The sequence below is a fragment of the Bufo gargarizans genome, chromosome 3 (genome assembly GCF_014858855.1).
Source record: "Bufo gargarizans isolate SCDJY-AF-19 chromosome 3, ASM1485885v1, whole genome shotgun sequence".
In the NCBI taxonomy this organism is placed as follows: domain Eukaryota; kingdom Metazoa; phylum Chordata; class Amphibia; order Anura; family Bufonidae; genus Bufo; species Bufo gargarizans.
Genome location: NC_058082.1, coordinates 94,443,827 through 94,463,099, shown reverse-complemented (window position 1 = coordinate 94,463,099; position 19,273 = coordinate 94,443,827). Strand labels below are relative to the sequence as shown.

The following is a 19,273-nucleotide window of genomic DNA, read 5'->3' as shown; positions in this document are numbered from 1 at the left end:
TGCCTCCTTACTTAACGGGTGGCGAACCCGAGTCTCCAGGTATCTACCCACATGGTCAGATGGGAGCCATTCCGCCGACCTAGGGTGATGGAGAGTATCCGGGTCGAACATAAGTTCGCCGGAAGGGTCCGTCAATGCAGACGTAAAATCGACCGCTGGAGGAGCAGAGCCGACCGCAGAGGAAGTGGAAGGGACGGGGGCCCTGGCCGTGGGAGCCTGATCCTGGGTTTCCTCCTCAGAGGGATAATCCAGATCCTCCAACGCCTCTAAGTCTGAGCCGGGATCCGAGTCTGGATCCGCACCTGGTTGTGCTCTGGCACATTTCCACGTGCGCGCCTTTTCTGCCTGGCGCGGTAAGGCTCTCTTGCGTGAACGGAGCACGCTCTCATGGGTGGCAGTACGCGCACCAATTCTATCATCCTGTGAAACAGGGATATCAATGGCATCAGACGGCGTTATTATAGCTGGGACAGGCTGCAGGGACTCCCTAGGGGGGTGTGCAGCAAGGGCCTGAGAAATGGTTGTAGCCAGCATGGTGGACATGGATCCCATAGCGGCTAATATGGCACTAGATACAGACTGCTGAATTGCTAGAGTATGAGGGTCATCCCTCTCAACCTCCATCTCCTCAGTAGGTGCAGGGCAGGCCTGGCTGGAGGGTAAATCTGTAGACATTGTGGGACAATAGTCACGCAAGGACCGGGGTAATGAGGGGTAATATGGGCCCAAAATACCTAATGTGGAGCGCAAGGGTTAATCACCCAGGCGCGATGAGGTAGCAGCGAGCGCGGCAGAGGGAGCGCAGCGCAGAAAAATGCGACCGTTCCGGACTGAAACCAGACGGGGACAAGATGGCCGCCGAGAATCCCGCGATAACAGAGGACCAAGATGGCCGCCGGGATCTCGCGAGACTACGCGGCAACCCGGCAGAGCGCGAAAAAAGATCCGGCCGCGGGAAGCGCAAGGATCCCCAGCGAGATCGCAAGTCAAGGTAAACAAGTGCGGGAGAAACGGGGAAAAAAGGCAATAACCCGGCTGGGTGGGGAAAGAAGCGCGACGGCGCTAACAAGGGAAAATAGGAACCACAAAGACAGAGAGGGGGAGAACCCCCATAATGAGCACACCGGGAAAATAAACCCCCCCAGAAGGGAACATAAGGGCCGAGGCCCAGGGAAAACAGGTGTCAACAAACCCAATACAAATGCAGAGGGAAAAACACAATAAATAACCCAAAACAGGAAAAACCAATACAAAAATGCAAAAAGCACACAAGGTAAAATTATTGCAGCACTTATCTTGGTGGAAGCAGCAAAGAAAGAGGAAGTTACTAAGAGGACACTGCTTATTATAGGATCTGAGAGGGGAGGGGCCTTTATTGTTATGATTATGTAAATTTCTTCTTTGCTGCTATTGGTGGAAAGTAAAGAAGGAGAAAGCAATATGAGCCTCCGTGTCTTGATGTAAAACTCAGGATCAGTGCAGGATAAGTAATGTATGTACACAGTGACTGCACCAGCAGAATAGTGAGTGCAGCTCTGGAGTATAATACAGGATGTAACTCAGGATCAGTACAGGATAAGTAATGTATGTACACAGTGACTGCACCAGCAGAATAGTGAGTGCAGCTCTGGAGTATAATACAGGATGTAACTCAGGATCAGTACAGGATAAGTAATGTATGTACACAGTGACTGCACCAGCAGAATAGTGAGTGCAGCTCTGGAGTATAATACAGGATCAGTACCGGATAAGTAATGTATGTACACAGCGACTGCACCAGCAGAATAGTGAGTGCAGCTCTGGAGTAGATGTTTTATGGCTTCTCTTCTTATCCTTTGTCTCCAGGTTTCCTCCCAGGAATGCTGATCAGAAATGGGTGCCCCTTCCGGCTTCTGGGTGTACGGCTGGCGCCTCTTCTTCCTGTTGTTATCCCAGGCTGACACTGCAGCATCTGGTGACTGTAAGGGGCAGCGCACCGTGCTCCGCAGCTTTCCGGGGTTTGTAAGTGACGGCCCAGGAAACTATTCAGTCAATGGCAACTGTGAGTGGCTGATAGAAGGTGAGTGACGCGGGAAGAGCCAGGAGACCTCATTAGAAGGCTCCTCTACCTCTGTATCTCTGGGGTCTCTGATCAGACCTCGGACTGACCGCCCGATATGTGGGGTAATAAGTGTATGCGGTGTCCTCCTCCTCTCCGCTCAGCGCCCTGCATCTATATGAAGAACTGGATAAGCAGCTATCGACGCCTCTTATCTTTAGTAAAGGCAGATTATTATTCTTTCCGGGCGCTTCAATGCACATTAGTAATATCGGAGCGCCCCTGGTAAATTTGCGTTGTTCCTCCTCCACTGTCGCCGGGGGTTCCCAGCCTCGCCATGATGTCACCTCAGGGCAGTGGGGTTTGATACATGTGATCACCGGATTGTCACGTTAGTCGGGGTCTTTCTGCTCTCGGTGTGGCCTTTGCCGGGCCTCGTCGGGAGGAGAGTTGGGGTTTTCCACCATTTCTCTTACTAATGTCTCTTGCTTGCAGCCCCCAACAGTGATTACCGCGTCCTGCTGCGCTTCCTCTTCATGGACACCGAATGTACCTACGACTATCTGTTTGTGTACGATGGAGACTCGTATAGTGACCGCCTGCTGGCCAGTCTGAGCGGAAGCAGCCTGCCCCCGACCCTGGAGGCCACATCCGGAAAGGTACAGAACATAGATGAAGGGAGTGTGGGAGTAATATCTCTGTGCTAGAGATGGCGGCACTCAGGCTCTGCCGTTAGGCGTTGCCCACTTCATGAGGAAGGGGTTCTCCAGGATCGGGATGGGTCATCAATATCAGGTCAGTGGGGGCCTGACTCCCGATACTGGCTGACTAACCTCTTTCCAAAATCCGCCATACATGTGTAGCTGATGTCGGGTCTTGTGCCCATTGAGGAGTGAGCGCCATAGCCGGCAGGTACCTGCTGATATACATACAACAGATACCCGCCGCTAATGTCCAATATCAGTAGTATTGCCATCCGCGGACATTTAACCCCTCAGATGCTGTGGTCAAATTTGACTACGGTATCTGAGATGACTAAAACCCTTAAAAAAAAGAAAAGTTAAAAAACTGTTTAGAAAAATATATAAAAATTCAATCCCCCCCCCCCCCCCCTTTCTCCAAAATCATAATGCAATATACAGTAAAAAAAAACTAACCTGATGGGCTCATGTGCCACATGTGAAAACGCTTGTACTATTAAAATATATGTAAAATAAAAGTTATCCCATGCGGTGAATGGCGTAAAAAATGGCCGATTCGCCGTTTTTTCATCCCTTTGCTTTCCAAAAAAACGAATAAAAATTGGTCAAAAAATCATACACGTCCTAAAAGCAACTACAGATCATCCCGCAGAAAATGAGCCCTCACACATCTTCGTAGACATAACTGTAAGAAAGTAATGGCGCTCAGAATACGGCGATGACGAGACAAAATACATTTCTTCCAAAGTTTTTTTTCCCCCACCATTAAAATGCAGGAAAAACTATACAAGTGTGGTATCGCTTTATTCGTACTGACCTGACGAATGAAGGGCACAGTCAGTTTTACCGCGTATTGAACGGCGTAAAAAATATTTAAAAAATTGCACTTTTTTTTATTTTCTTTTTTTTTTCAGTTCCACCACATTTGTAATTTTTTCCACTTCCCTCCACATTGTATGCCATATTAAATGGTGGCATTAGAAAGAACAACTTGTCCCGCAAAAAACTAACGGCTATGTGAACGTAAAAATAAAAAAAAGTTATGCGAAAACGGAAAATCGCTGTGTCAGGAAGAGGTTAAAGGGGCAGCCACGCTCCAACGAGCTTTTCATTCCCATCTTTGTTTATCTTGGACAGCGCCATGCCGCTTGTGGTGGCCATGCCTGGTACTGCAGCTCACTTTTAAAGGGGGTTTTCTGAGGTGTTAATATTACTGAGCTCTCCTCAGGATAGGTAAGTAATATCAGATCGGCGGGGGTCCAACATCGGGCACCCCCGCCGATCTGGTCCAAGAGAAGGTCGCACGCTTGTTGAATGTTGAAGAGAAGGCCGCCACGCGCCTTCTTTTCAACCAGCTAATTGGTGGGGTGTGTCGGACTCCTGCCGATCTGATATTGATGACCTATCCTGGGGACAGGTCATCAATAGTAAAATCCCTGAGTGGTTCTGAGCCATTACTAATGCTGTGGGGCTGTGTCTGATAAACGTGAGGGGAACCCAGCCATCCCTGGGGCGCCACAGCCCCTTCAATTCATTGGTAGGCAGCAGTGCTAGAAGGGGTCTGCCGAGACTTATATGCTGATGACCTGTCCTCAGGATCTGATCGGTTGGGATCACCACCGATCCTGAGAATGGGGGTCCGGTCCGGTAGTCCTAGTGGAGCGTGTGCCCTCCTGCTCCAGTCATTCCCTATGGCACTGCTGGAGATGGGTGGGCACTGTGCCTCGCTGTGTCCTGCAGTCTCATAGTGAATGAATGGCAGGGTGAAGGCTCAACCTGCTGGGCCCCTGTCCTCTGAATCAGTGGGGGCCCCAATGGTTCTACCCTCACCGATCAGTTAGCCTCTCCTATTCAGTAGATAGGAGATTGCTAAATAATAATCTACTTGTCCCATGGCTCTCCACAGCTCTCGGCTATCTCCGGCTCTGCCATAGACCTGCCGCTCAGTCTGAATGGCGGATGGAACGCCTTCTTGTGATCGGTGGGGTCCCGGCAGTCAGACCCCCTGTGATCAGCTAGTTATCCCCCATCCTTGTGGGTGCTGTGAGTGGAGAGGTGGTAACACATCTTTGACTGTCTCCATTCTCTTCTATGGCAGTCCTGGGTGAGTGCTCCCGGCTAGTGTCAGACCTCCCACAGAGGTGAATGGGGACATGCTTGGCCACCTCTCCACTCACAGCAGATAGGGGGCGGGGTCAGGACTGAATTAACCCTTTAAACCATGATTTCCGTCTGATAGTGACATTACTGCTGTTTTCTTGCAGATGCTTCTCCACCTCTTCAGTGATGCCAATTACAACCTGCTGGGCTTCAATGCCACGTACAGTTTCTCTTTGTGCCCACAAGGTTGCTCTGGACATGGGATCTGCCAGGAAAACAGTCAGTGTTCGTGTGACCCCGGCTGGAGCGGGGACGGTTGTCAGATCCCGGACTGTAGCACGTACTGCCATGTGCACCATGGAACCTGTAACCAGGTGAATGGAGACTCCACCAGTGCTGTGCCGCGCGCCTGCTGTGGATGAACTACTACTCCTAGCATGTCCTTGTGGCCACCATTTAGTAGCTGACGGTGTTTACTACAGTGGCTCTCCGTGGGTTACTGATCTCTCTTGCCGCTCTCGCCTAATATTAACCCATTCCATGCTAGGCATGCCACACCCCGTCTTTTCTGTGGGTATTCTCCCCTCTCACTGTGACTCTTGTCTTCCAGGACACTCAGCGTTGCGTCTGTTTTCCGGGGTACGTCGGGGAGCGCTGTGATCTATCGCTGACCGACAATCAGGGTTCTGGCACCTGGTACAATGTGAGCGGTCAGGATCCGTCCTTTACCCCTCGCACCGCAGCCGCCGGAGCCTTCCTGTCCCCCGCCAATGCCCTTTACATTTTTGGAGGTGAGGAGGATCACTCTGGATCTCCTGTGTGGTGAGTGATGGTGGGTGACGCGGGCATCGAGGGTAATGGCTTCCTCTTTTTTGTCCTAGGTCTGGATCTGAACTCCGCTCTGCAGGATATGGCGGTGTACAACTTTACATCAAACACATGGGAGCGTAAAAACTACTCGCCAAGCCCGGTACATCCTATAGGTTGTGTGTGAGACTTTGGGGGGCTCCAGTCTGTGCACTAACCTCATCCAGAATAGTCCAGAAAGCTCAGGGTTTGGACGGAGCAGCTGTTACTGCTCCACAGTTATCTCTATGGTTATCTCTGCCCGATCATTCAGGGAGTCTTCTCGGGAGCAGCGCTCGTTGGCCAGGAGGATGGTTTTGGTGATTGATCCGCTGATCGTTCCTTGTGTTCCTCTCTCTTCCTCAGGCTGCTCGGCACTCGCACGTTGCGGTGGAATGGAATGGGACGTTGGTCTTGTTTGGGGGGGAACTGTCCGGAGGGCGACTGACTAATGATACCTGGGTGTTTCTGCCCCTGGAGGAACGCTGGGTTGACCTGAGCTCGTATAGTCCCATGCACCCCCCTCCCCTGGCGAACCACGCGGCCGCCACCGTCGACAATTGGCTCTATGTGTTCGGAGGTAAATGCAAAACTGTTACGGCTTTCTCCAATAGATGTTCAGTGTAATATGTCCTCCTACTGGAGAAGATGCTCGGAGCGCACGTCAGCCCCTGTAATACTGCAGAGCTGCACTCACAATTCTGTTGGCTGTTTTAGTCAAACACAGTGACTGCACCAGCAGAATAGTGAGTGCAGCTCTGGAGTATAATACAGGATGTAACTCAGGATCAGTACAGGATAAGTAATGTATATACACAGTGACTGCACCAGCAGAATAGTGAGTGCAGCTCTGGAGTATAATACAGGATGTAACTCAGGATCAGTACAGGATAAGTAATGTATGTACACAGTGACTGCACCAGCAGAATAGTGAGTGCAGCTCTGGAGTATAATACAGGATGTAACTCAGGATCAGTAGAGGATAAGTAATGTATGTACACAGTGACTGCACCAGCAGAATAGTGAGTGCAGCTCTGGAGTATAATACAGGATGTAACTCAGGATCAGTACAGGATAAGTAATGTATGTACACAGTGACTGCACCAGCAGAATAGTGAGTGCAGCTCTGGAGTATAATACAGGATGTAACTCAGGGTCAGTACAGGATAAGTAGTGTATGTACACAGTGACTGCACCAGCAGAATAGTGAGTGCAGCTCTGGAGTATAATACAGGATGTAACTCAGGATCAGTACAGGATAAGTAATGTATATACACAGTGACTGCACCAGCAGAATAGTGAGTGCAGCTCTGGAGTATAATACAGGATGTAACTCAGGATCAGTACAGGATCAGTAATATATGTACACAGTGACTGCACCAGCAGAATAGTGAGTGCAGCTCTGGAGTATAATACAGGATGTAACTCAGGATCAGTACAGGATAAGTAATGTATGTACACAGTGACTGCACCAGCAGAATAGTGAGTGCAGCTCTGGGGTATAATACAGGATGTAACTCAGGATCAGTACAGGATAAGTAATGTATGTACACAGTGACTGCACCAGCAGAATAGTGAGTGCAGCTCTGGAGTATAATACAGGATGTAACTCAGGGTCAGTACAGGATAAGTAGTGTATGTACACAGTGACTGCACCAGCAGAATAGTGAGCGCAGCTCTGGAGTATAATACAGGATGTAACTCAGGATCAGTACAGGATAAGTAATGTATGTACACAGTGACTGCACCAGCAGAATAGTGAATGCAGCTCTGGAGTATAATACAGGATGTAACTCAGGATCAGTACAGGATAAGTAATGTATGTACACAGTGACTGCACCAGCAGAATAGTGAGTGCAGCTCTGGAGTATAATACAGGATGTAACTCAGGATCAGTACAGGATAAGTAATGTATGTACACAGTGACTGCACCAGCAGAATAGTGAGTGCAGCTCTGGAGTATAATACAGGATGTAACTCAGGATCAGTACAGGATAAGTAATGTATGTACACAGTGACTGCACCAGCAGAATAGTGAGTGTAGCTCTGGAGTATAATACAGGATGTAACTGAGGATCAGTACAGAATAAGTAATGTATGTACACAGTGACTGCACCAGCAGAATAGTGAGTGCAGCTCTGGGGTATAATACAGGATGTAACTCAGGGTCAGTACAGGATAAGTAATGTATGTACACAGTGACTGCACCAGCAGAAGAGTGAGTGCAGCTCTGGAGTATAATGCAGGATGTAACTCAGGATCAGTACAGGATAAGTAATGTATGTGCACAGTGACTGCACCAGCAGAATAGTGAGTGCAGCTCTGGAGTATAATACAGGATGTAACTCAGGATCAGTACAGGATAAGTAATGTATGTACACAGTGACTGCACCAGCAGAATAGTGAGTGCAGCTCTGGAGTATAATACAGGATGTAACTCAGGATCAGTACAGGATAAGTAATGTATGTACACAGTGACTGCACCAGCAGAATAGTGAGTGCAGCTCTGGAGTATAATACAGGATGTAACTCAGGATCAGTACAGGATAAGTAATGTATGTACACAGTGACTGCACCAGCAGAATAGTGAGTGCAGCTCTGGAGTATAATACAGGATGTAACTCAGGATCAGTACAGGATAAGTAATGTATGTACACAGTGACTGCACCAGCAGAATAGTGAGTGCAGCGCTGGAGTATAATACAGGATGTAACTCAGGATCAGTACAGGATAAGTAATGTATGTACACAGTGACTGCACCAGCAGAATAGTGAGTGCAGCTCTGGGGTATAATACAGGATGTAACTCAGGATCAGTACAGGATAAGTAATGTATGTACACAGTGACTGCACCAGCAGAATAGTGAGTGTAGCTCTGGAGTATAATACAGGATGTAACTGAGGATCAGTACAGAATAAGTAATGTATGTACACAGTGACTGCACCAGCAGAATAGTGAGTGCAGCTCTGGGGTATAATACAGGATGTAACTCAGGGTCAGTACAGGATAAGTAATGTATGTACACAGTGACTGCACCAGCAGAAGAGTGAGTGCAGCTCTGGAGTATAATGCAGGATGTAACTCAGGATCAGTACAGGATAAGTAATGTATGTACACAGTGACTGCACCAGCAGAATAGTGAGTGCTGCTCTGGAGTATAATACAGGATGTAACTCAGGATCAGTACAGGATAAGTAATGTATGTACACAGTGACTGCACCAGCAGAATAGTGAGTGCAGCTCTGGAGTATAATACAGGATGTAACACATTTTTTATTATTTTTTCTCTTTCTCAGGACGCACGTCTCGGGATGTTTTTTCCTCTAAGATGTTTCGTTTCAACCTCCACTCATGGGAATGGGAGATGGTGGTGGTGGCAGGAGGAAAGCCTCCGTCAGCAGCTGGGCATTCCATGGTTTTCCACGCTTCTTCCCGATCTCTTCTGGTATATGGTGGGCACAGGCCGTCCACGGCACGGTAAGAGCCGGACCTGCTAGCCCTGACTCCTCTGGATTAGTGAGGACAGGTGGCCACTAGGTGTCAGTGGGTAGACTACCCTTCACTGAGCATCGATCACTAACCAGTGCCCTGTCATTAAATGTGGCCTCATCCTATAGTAGAAAGTGTGAGCCGGGGAGCGTCTGTTTGAGCTTCAGTCAGAAAAGAATAATGTACCATGTTTGCTGTAACCACTACAACCCCCACAGTGTGCAGAGCAGTCGTCATGTAGAACATAAACCAGCAGCAGGTAGGAGCTAAGAGCTCCGGAGAAACTTGTAGAATTATGATTGCAGCTCTGGGTATTGGTGCTGTTAAAGGGATCCTGTGAGGATAACAAGTGACAGGTTATCCCCAGGACCTCCGCCGATCTCATGCTTTTTCCCTGCGCAGTGTCCCTCCAGTCCACCGATGTACCATAGCGCTCTATAAGTGGGTGGGAGCGCCGCGTCCAGGGAAAATCTGCAAGCTATAGATTTGGTGGGATACCCTCGGTGAGGAAGTGATGGCCTCCGTGGTACTCCAGAGCGTCACATACTGATATAGTTTTTGCCCTGTAGATTCAGCATTCGTGTGAACACTACAGATTTGTTTCACGTGGACTTTAACTACTGGACCACCCTGAAGCCCCGCGAGGGTAACCGTGGCGGTCCTCGGGAGAGAGCCTTTCATAGCGCCACTATTATAGGAAACTACATGGTGGTATATGGTGAGATATTCTGCCTTTTTCATCTGTGGTTAAATCACACTCCACACATTTCCGATTTGGTATCTGATTCATTTCCAAGATCTCTGCTTGTTGTCAGTGAGTGTGCACATTATTGTTTATTTCCAAAGCCTGCAGAACCTCCTGACCTAATGCTTGTTATAGCTGACTGAGGATTGCATAGACTGGATGCAACTGTAGCAAACTCTCAGCCGTGACATGTATGAGGTCACTGGTCCTGCCCTCCAGTTTGTGGGTTCCGTGGTGGTCACTGGTCCTGCCCTCCAGTTTGTGGGTTCCGTGGTGGTCACTGGTCCTGCCCTCCAGTTTGTGGGTTCCGTGGTGGTCACTGGTCCTGCCCTCCAGTTTGTGGGTGCCATGGCGGTCACTGGTCCTGCCCTCCAGTTTGTGGGTGCCGTGGCGGTCACTGGTCCTGCCCTCCAGTTTGTGGGTGCCGTGGCGGTGACTGGTCCCGCCCTCCAGTTTGTGGGTGCCGTGGCGGTGACTGGTCCCGCCCTCCAGTTTGTGGGTGCCGTGGCGGTCACTGGTCCCGCCCTCCAGTTTGTGGGTGCTGTGGCGGTCACTGGTCCTGCCCTCCAGTTTGTGGGTGCCGTGGCGGTGACTGGTCCCGCCCTCCAGTTTGTGGGTTCCGTGGTGGTCACTGGTCCTGCCCTCCAGTTTGTGGGTTCCGTGGTGGTCACTGGTCCTGCCCTCCAGTTTGTGGGTTCCGTGGTGGTCACTGGTCCTGCCCTCCAGTTTGTGGGTGCCGTGGCGGTCACTGGTCCTGCCCTCCAGTTTGTGGGTGCCGTGGCGGTCACTGGTCCTGCCCTCCAGTTTGTGGGTGCCGTGGCGGTGACTGGTCCCGCCCTCCAGTTTGTGGGTGCCGTGGCGGTGACTGGTCCCGCCCTCCAGTTTGTGGGTGCCGTGGCGGTCACTGGTCCCGCCCTCCAGTTTGTGGGTTCCGTGGTGGTCACTGGTCCTGCCCTCCAGTTTGTGGGTTCCGTGGTGGTCACTGGTCCTGCCCTCCAGTTTGTGGGTTCCGTGGTGGTCACTGGTCCTGCCCTCCAGTTTGTGGGTTCCGTGGTGGTCACTGGTCCCGCCCTCCAGTTTGTGGGTGCCGTGGCGGTCACTGGTCCCGCCATCCAGTTTGTGGGTGCCGTGGCGGTCACTGGATGACTGTAAGTCTTCCCCCTGTTGTATGTTGTATACATGGTCTCTCTGCTTGATGTGTGTCTATAGGGGGCAATCTGCACATTCACTACCAGGAAGAGAAATGCTATGATCAGGAAATCTTCTTCTACCATCTTGGATGTCACCAGTGGGTTCCCAGCAACACCCTGAGCCAGATCATGCCTCCCCACCACGGTACGTGCAGTCATGGAAAACTTCACGGCAGTTGCCGTAACATAGATTGTGTCGGCAGATAAGAACCATGTGGCCCATCTAGTCTGCCCAATATACTAAATACTATGGATAGCCCCGGCCCTATCTTATATGAAGGATGGCCTTATGCCTATCCCATGCATGCTTAAACTCCTCCACTAAGTCTTCTTCCAATTTCTTCATAGGCATTCATATATATCGCACTGAAGTGTGGTATGTCAATAAATGGGATAAGCATCTGCCAGGCACCCCTGACACCACTTATCTCCTAACAAACCTTGCCCCTTAACACTTGCCTCATCAGAGGACGTCCTGATTCCATGTCAGACATGGACTTGTATGATACTATTCTAACTGCATGCTGCCACCACTAGGGGGCGCCCAGTGCAGTCTGAGTAATTGCACTCTTCAATGCTCCCTCTACTGGTGGCTGCAAGAACTAAATGATGTTCAGTGCTGGATGCTCATGTCTTTTTTTTAACCCTTTGTTCTATTAGGGCCCCAGAGTATGGGCGGTGGCCGGTACTCCCATGTAGCAGCTGTAATGAAAGGTGGAGTGTTATTAGTGGCTGGAGGGTACAGCGGTACTCCACGTGGAGACCTGCTTGCCTATAAGGTGCCCATATCAGTGTACCAACCCCCCGTGCAAGATGTAAGTATACAGGGTAGTAGGACAGGACTCAATGTCTGCGGCGGTAGGACAGGATTATCATGTCTGTGCTTACGGTTGTAGTATCACCTGGACTACTGCTCCATGTATGCAGATGAGACCATCTGCTCCAAGGACCCCGAGTGCACATGGTGCCATACAAGCTGCCAGACCCCTCCGCCTAACAGAATAGTACGTGTGATTACAGACCGCGCTCCTCCTTCTCTGTGCTGCCCCCGTGATTTGCTTGATCGTGTCCGTCTCTTTCTTGCAGTGCCCGGACAAGAGCTGCCTGGGACTGGCGCGACTCCTGTCGGACTGTCAGTCCTGCCTGGTGTTCAGCAGTAACCTGACGAGCTCCTCTCACATCCCCCGCACCTTCGGCTGGTGTGTGCAGAATGAGACCTGCATGCCTGTGACTGGTGCGCGCTTTCTCGTGTTCCCGGCTATTGTTTATTTGACCTTTTGGGTTTTACTCTTTGTGAGTGTTTTCTCATCTTGTGCTTCCTGCAGATCGCTCTGCGTGCCGGGTCGGGCAGATTGCTGGCACCTATGGCTGGTGGGGCAGCCAGAACACCTTCATCACTTCTCTGGACGGCTGCCGGACCAACAACTTTCTCCCTGGTCTTCACCTCATCACCTATCAGCAGCCACGCAATGAGTCTCAGCCGGACCGGGTAAATGTCTCGGCCGACCTCCTGTCCACCTGGGGTCGGGAGCCATGCTTTGCTTTAGTCTTGTGTGGTTCCTGTGCTTGGGTTCTTGCCTATGTTCAGCAAAATTCCATAAATCCAGCACCCAGTGGTCCAGAATGCAGTAGAAATGCCGGATTACTGGGAAAATGGCCTCCTAGTCTGGCACTGGCATCTCTGCCACGTTTGGTTGTCTGGCAGTGGTGGGGCTGGAGTGTCCGGCCATGAGGCCTAAACTGCTGAAGGGCTCGAGCTGCCGCACGGGGATCCTCAGCAGTGATATTTGTCCAACTTTCCATTTGTTTGGAATTTCTGAAAATCCTCCTTGTAGGAAGTTCCAAACGTGCTGGGTTCCCGTAACCCTGTTGTAGTGTCCTCGTCAAATCGCCTAACGTGATGCCGTAGACTGACCGGACAGGGCATGGAGTCTCTTCCAGTTACCATCATGTCCTTCATCATGTGCAGCCATTCACTGGCCTCATAGGGGATGTGCGCGACCTCTGAGACCAGGGACCACGGACAGGACTTCTAGTGTTTCTGGTCCACTGGGACGGTAGGTGCTCGGCACTGGAGCTCTGCGGACTAGCGAACTGTCTTTTTTGTTTTAGACTGAGCAGATTTGGGCAGAACTGTCATGAAGTAGACGAGGCATAACGCTTGTTGTTCTCCTCAGGTGTCCATTGTGCGTAGTACGACCATCACCCTGAGCCCCAGCACGGAGATGGATGTGTCTCTGGTCTATAAAGGCTTCATACACCCCATGCTGAGCCACAATGCTCCCTTAGACCGTGTCTCTATCTGGGCTCGCATCCAGCGGTTTTACGTCGTGGCTCGACTTGGCCGCAGCTCCGGAGCCATAGACCACCTGGTAAGAAGTAAAACTTTAGGCTGCAGCAGGTCGTGGAGCTTCTCCGCATGTAAAATAGTTGCCTGTAAAACTCTGTGTACCCGCCAAGATCTCCCTGAGAAGAACCAGGGCCTTCCAAGGGTATGAAGACTTTCGCAGTCACTTGTAATCTCTCCAGTGCTCAAAAAAAGAATGAAGCAACTTTCCATAATTAAAAACTACCCTTCTGTATTGTGTCCACAGCTCCTCTGAAGAACTATGCATCTCCATGGTTACAGACTACAAGCAACCCCTGTGTGTAGTCTGGTCCCGTCTATCGGTCTATAGCAGGCATGCTCAACCTGCGGCCCTCCAGCTGTTGTACAACTCCCACAATGCCCTGCTGAGGGCTGATAGCTGTAGGCTGTTCGGGCATGCTGGGAGTTGTAGTTTTGCAACAGCTGGAGGGCCGCAGGTTGAGCATGCCTGGTCTATAGATTAGTAAGAGGAGCCCGGACCAGGCTACACACAGAGGTTGGAGACATTCCGATCTGCATAGGGGCTGTATACACAAAACGGTTGATGGAGGTTATTTGCAGAGTTGCTGTATTTGATTGGTTTACATGCACTTTAGTAGTGAGAGAAGTTGCAAAAATGCACACGCCCTATAACTGCTGTGTTTAGCCCGTGCCCCCTGTGTGTCTTCTCGTGTAGAAGGTTCACCCTTGTTGCCATGTCTGCTCGTGTCTCTTCAGTTTCACATGGGCGTCTCACTTTCTACGCTTTGCTCATGGTAGGAGGAGGTAGGTCGCTGGTTTGTGCACCAGGATAAGGAGCGGCGCTCCCTGCAGCGGAATAGTGGGGATCCGTTATTCCCTAAGGCGGAATGGGGCAGTCGCTACGCCGTGCAGATCGAAGGTTTCCTCAACAATACGGGCATCGGACACACAAGTGAGCTGAGCCTGACGTGGGACCGCACCGGTGTACAAGGTGGCAGCGTAAGTCACGTCCCGGGCCCTGGACCGGCTGATGATGTCTAACATTTACCCTTTATGCTTATTAACCCCCTAATAACTGTTATTAAGGGACCTTATTCTCCTGCCTGAGAACAGCATTGGGCTGCAGGATATTGGCTGTATGTAGGGACGAGCTTGGATGACTCCCAACATGCTATTGGAATGGTTATGGCGCCCAGCAACCTTCTTGCCAGGTGGGACAGGGGTTGGGGGGTCCCTCATCAGAGATTTATGGCATATCCGATGGTTACACCACCCCAAATCCTAGAAAGAAGTGGCATCGATGCGATGTAAGCGCTCCACCGCTTTGTCCTTAGCTGGTTTCCTCTAGCTTTTTTCCATGCAGCCATTGACTGTACTTGTCGGATGTAATATCTCGGGCTATGCTCCATTCACACTGTGCGCCCGGCCTCTCATGACCGTGCTGTTCTTCTATGCAGGAGATCTCCTTCCTTTTCTTGGAGCCCCATCGCTCTGAGGTTTGCGATTACCCCTCGTGTTTAGCCTGCCTGGCAGATCAAAGCTGTGGATGGTGCTCCAAGACCCGGACCTGTCACCACAGACTAGCAAGCGAATGGGCAAAGTTCTGCCAGGATACCCCCTTAATCCTGTCACCAGGCAATTGTCAGCAGTGCGATGAATACCGGGACTGCGAGGCCTGCAGTGAAGTGAGTGACGGCGGAGCCGGGCAGTGCTGGGAGTGAATCCCTGGGTGCAATTACTTATGCCATTGTATTCTCTGCTCCTAGGACCAGTACTGTGAGTGGCAGATACACAGCAATAAGAAGGGCGACTCCCTGTGCAGCCGAAGGTGGCGTGTCAGCGGAGCTATACGATCACCCAGGGACTGTCCCCGTGCCTGTCACCAGTACGTGTCACCTGAATGCATTGCACTAAATGTAAAAAGCTGCCACTATAAGGCAATAGTAATGATGTGTGAAGCCACGGTGAGTGCGGGGGAGGACTGGTCAGTCTTATCTCATAGGGACACTGTAAAAACTAAACGTGTGGTATCACTGTAATCGTACTGACCCGGAGAATGAAGAGAACAGGTCAGTTTTATCTCATAGGGAACACTGTAAAAACTAAACCCATAAAACTATATAAATGTGGTATCACTGTAATCGTACTGACCCGGAGAATGAAGAGAACAGGTCAGTTTTATCTCATAGGGAACACTGTAAAAACTAAACCCATAAAACTATATAAATGTGGTATCACTGTAATCGTACTGACCCGGAGAATGAAGAGAACAGGTCAGTTTTATCTCATAGGGAACACTGTAAAAACTAAACCCATAAAACTATATAAATGTGGTATCTCTGTAATCGTACTGACCCGGAGAATGATGGGAACAGGTCAGTTTTATCTCATAGGGAACACTGTAAAAACTAAACCCATAAAACTATATAAATGTGGTATCTCTGTAATCGTACTGACCCGGAGAATGAAGGGAACAGGTCCGTTTTATCTCATAGGGAACACTGTAAAAACTAAACCCATAAAACTATATAAATGTGGTATCTCTGTAATCGTACTGACCCGGAGAATGAAGAGAACAGGTCAGTTTTATCTCATAGGGAACACTGTAAAAACTAAACCCATAAAACTATATAAATGTGGTATCTCTGTAATCGTACTGACCCGGAGAATGATGGGAACAGGTCAGTTTTATCTCATAGGGAACACTGTAAAAACTAAACCCATAAAACTATATAAATGTGGTATCTCTGTAATCGTACTGACCCGGAGAATGAAGAGAACAGGTCAGTTTTATCTCATAGGGAACACTGTAAAAACTAAACCCATAAAACTATATAAATGTGGTATCTCTGTAATCGTACTGACCCGGAGAATGATGGGAACAGGTCAGTTTTATCTCATAGGGAACGCTGTAAAAACAAAACCCATAAACTGTATAAATGTGGTATCTCTGTAATCGTACTGACCCGGAGAATGAAGAGAACAGGTCAGTTTTATCTCATAGGGAACACTGTAAAAACAAAACCCATAAACTGTATAAATGTGGTATCTCTGTAATCGTACTGACCGGAGAATGAGGGGAACAGGTCAGTTTTATCTCATAGGGAACACTGGAAAAACTAAACCCATAAAACTATATAAATGTGGTATCACTGTAATCGTACTGACCGGAGAATGAAGGGAACATGTCAGATTTATCTCATAGGGAACACTGTAAAAACTAAACCCATAAAACTGTATAAATGTGGTATCTCTGTAATCGTACTGACCGGAGAATGAGGGGAACAGGTCAGTTTTATCTCATAGGGAACACTGTAAAAACTAAACCCATAAAAATATATAAATGTGGTATCACTGTAATCAGCTTTGGGAGCACCAACCAATTCACACACCGTCAGGTTTTGACAGCGTAGACCTGCAGACATTGGGGGCATCTTACTTCACTCATTGTTTTTGTGCTTCCAGACGGAGGACCTGCTCAGAGTGCCTCTCCAACTCCAGTCACTGTGCGTGGTGCCAGTCCACCAGCAGCTGCTTCTACTTCGCTGCCTACCTGGCTAAGTACCCCTATGGAGACTGCAGGGACTGGTATGACAGGTGAGGCCCGGCCGTAGATCGCTGCTCACATTTATACTGTCTGAGGAGATGAGATCAGTGATTGGAAGTATAGCTTATCTTAAAGGGATTGGTCCACGGACGACATTTATCACCTGTCCATAGGAAACGCCACCAATCATTAGAAAGAGGGTCCACTGTGTGAATGGAGCCACGCTGCGGATATGAGACTGCCGCTCCATTCGCTACCTGTACAGCTCTCCCGATCGCCGTCATAGAGCGGTGGTCTCGTGTGTTCACTTCTGCGCCTTTAACACCGGGGACTTGGGGACCCCGTGCTTGTGATTGCTGGGAGTTTGTGGAAAGGTGAAAAATGTGTAATGTAAAGGTGTTTTCCCACCTCCTTATTTCTGCCGTATCTAGCAGACGGGTCAGAAATGTCTGATATTCCTTTATTTACCCATTCTGCCCTTTTGTCAGAACTTTTTATCTGCCAGACAACCCTTTTAAGTCTTTGTAGAAAATGCAGCCGCCTCCCTGGCACTTCATTGTCTGCCCTCATCCTCCCCCATTGTCCCCTCTCTTCTCTCAGTGTTCACTCGGTGCCTCAGTGCATGGACTGTTCCCGGTTTAACACCTGTCGGGAGTGTCTGCAGAATTTCGAGTGCGGCTGGTGTGGAAATATCGACAACCCAACAGTGGGAAGGTAAGTCATTCATCTCAATGAATGGATTGTGCGTCTATCCTGAACCGGTCACCAGTCTGGTCGCCAGCTCTGCTCGCCCATAGAGGATCCGGCTTTAGCCTGGACCGGTCACCAGTCTGGACATCGGCTCTGCTCGCCCATAGAGGATCCGGCTTTAGCCTGGACCGGTCACCAGTCTGGTCGCCAGCTCTGCTCACCCATAGAGGATCCGGCTCTAGCCTGGACTGGTCACCAGTCTGGACATTGGCTCCATTCTCCCATAGAGGATCCGGCTCTCGCCTGGATCGGTCACCAGTCTGGTCATCGGCTCCATTCTCCCATAGAGGATCCGGCTCTCGCCTGGACCGGTCACCGGTCTGGTCATCAGCTCTATTCTCCCATAGAGGATCCGGCTTTAGCCTGGACTGGTCACCAGTCTGGTCATCGGCTCCATTCGCCAATAGAGGATCCGGCTCTCGCCTGGACCGGTCACCAGTCTGGTCATCAGTTCTGCTCGCCCATAGAGGATCCGGCTCTCGCCTGGACCGGTCACCAGTCTGGACATCGGCTCCATTCGCCCATAGAGTATCCGGTAGGGGTGCACCGAAATGAAAATTCTGGTCCGAAACCGAAAATTCAGGATGCCCTTGACCGAAAACCGAAACCGAAACTGCCTTTTTGCCCAAATACTTTTAAAATACTTTTTTTTTAAATGATATTTATAACAGTGCCATCCACAGACTTCCCCCCCCCCCACCTCATAACAGTGCCATCCACAGACCCCCCCCCACCCCATAACAGTGCCATCCACAGACCCCCCCCCCACCCCATAACAGTGCCATCCACAGACCTCCCCCCCCACCCCATAACAGTGCCATCCACAGACCTCCCCCCCACCCCATAACAGTGCCATCCACAGACCCCCCCACCCCATAACAGTGCCATCCACAGACCCCCCCCCCCCATAACAGTGCCATCCACAGACCCCCCCCCCCACCCCATAACAGTGCCATCCACAGACCCCCACCCACCCCATAACAGTGCCATCCACAGACCCCCACCCACCCCATAACAGTGCCATCCACAGACCCCCACCCACCCCATAACAGTGCCATCCACAGACCCCCACCCACCCCATAACAGTGCCATCCACAGACCCCCACCCACCCCATAACAGTGCCATCCACAGACCCCCACCCACCCCATAACAGTGCCATCCACAGACCCCACCCACCCCATAACAGTGCCATCCACAGACCCCCACCCCATAACAGTGCCATCCACAGACCCCCCCACCCCATAACAGTGCCATCCACAGACCCCGACCCACCCCATAACAGTGCCATCCACAGACCCCGACCCACCCATAACAGTGCCATCCACAGACCCCCACCCACCTCATAACAGTGCCATCCACAGACCCCCACCCACCTCATAACAGTGCCATCCACAGACCCCCCACCCCATAACAGTGCCATCCACAGACCCCCCCACCCCATAACAGTGCCATCCACAGACCCCCCACCTCATAACAGTGCCATCCACAGACCCCCCCACCTCATAACAGTGCCATCCACAGACCCCCCACCCCATAA

General features: G+C 50.4%; 1 protein-coding gene across 1 annotated transcript in view; it reads left to right on the top strand.

The window, feature by feature from the left end:
• Window positions 1-1,849: 1,849 nt before the first annotated feature.
• MEGF8 (multiple EGF like domains 8) overlaps window positions 1,850-19,273 on the top strand; it is a 50,068-nt gene continuing 32,644 nt past the window's right edge. The window contains exons 1-19 of the mRNA XM_044284608.1: window positions 1,850-2,059; window positions 2,534-2,697; window positions 5,004-5,213; window positions 5,450-5,630; window positions 5,721-5,809; window positions 6,052-6,265; window positions 8,982-9,162; window positions 9,744-9,892; window positions 11,129-11,254; window positions 11,770-11,924; window positions 12,006-12,113; window positions 12,196-12,343; window positions 12,435-12,598; window positions 13,287-13,481; window positions 14,237-14,437; window positions 14,896-15,123; window positions 15,205-15,323; window positions 16,904-17,035; window positions 17,586-17,699. Of these exons, the coding sequence (XP_044140543.1) occupies window positions 1,873-2,059; window positions 2,534-2,697; window positions 5,004-5,213; window positions 5,450-5,630; window positions 5,721-5,809; window positions 6,052-6,265; window positions 8,982-9,162; window positions 9,744-9,892; window positions 11,129-11,254; window positions 11,770-11,924; window positions 12,006-12,113; window positions 12,196-12,343; window positions 12,435-12,598; window positions 13,287-13,481; window positions 14,237-14,437; window positions 14,896-15,123; window positions 15,205-15,323; window positions 16,904-17,035; window positions 17,586-17,699 (3,065 nt within the window). The 5' untranslated portion in view covers window positions 1,850-1,872. The remainder of the gene's footprint in view (window positions 2,060-2,533; window positions 2,698-5,003; window positions 5,214-5,449; window positions 5,631-5,720; window positions 5,810-6,051; window positions 6,266-8,981; window positions 9,163-9,743; window positions 9,893-11,128; window positions 11,255-11,769; window positions 11,925-12,005; window positions 12,114-12,195; window positions 12,344-12,434; window positions 12,599-13,286; window positions 13,482-14,236; window positions 14,438-14,895; window positions 15,124-15,204; window positions 15,324-16,903; window positions 17,036-17,585; window positions 17,700-19,273) is intronic.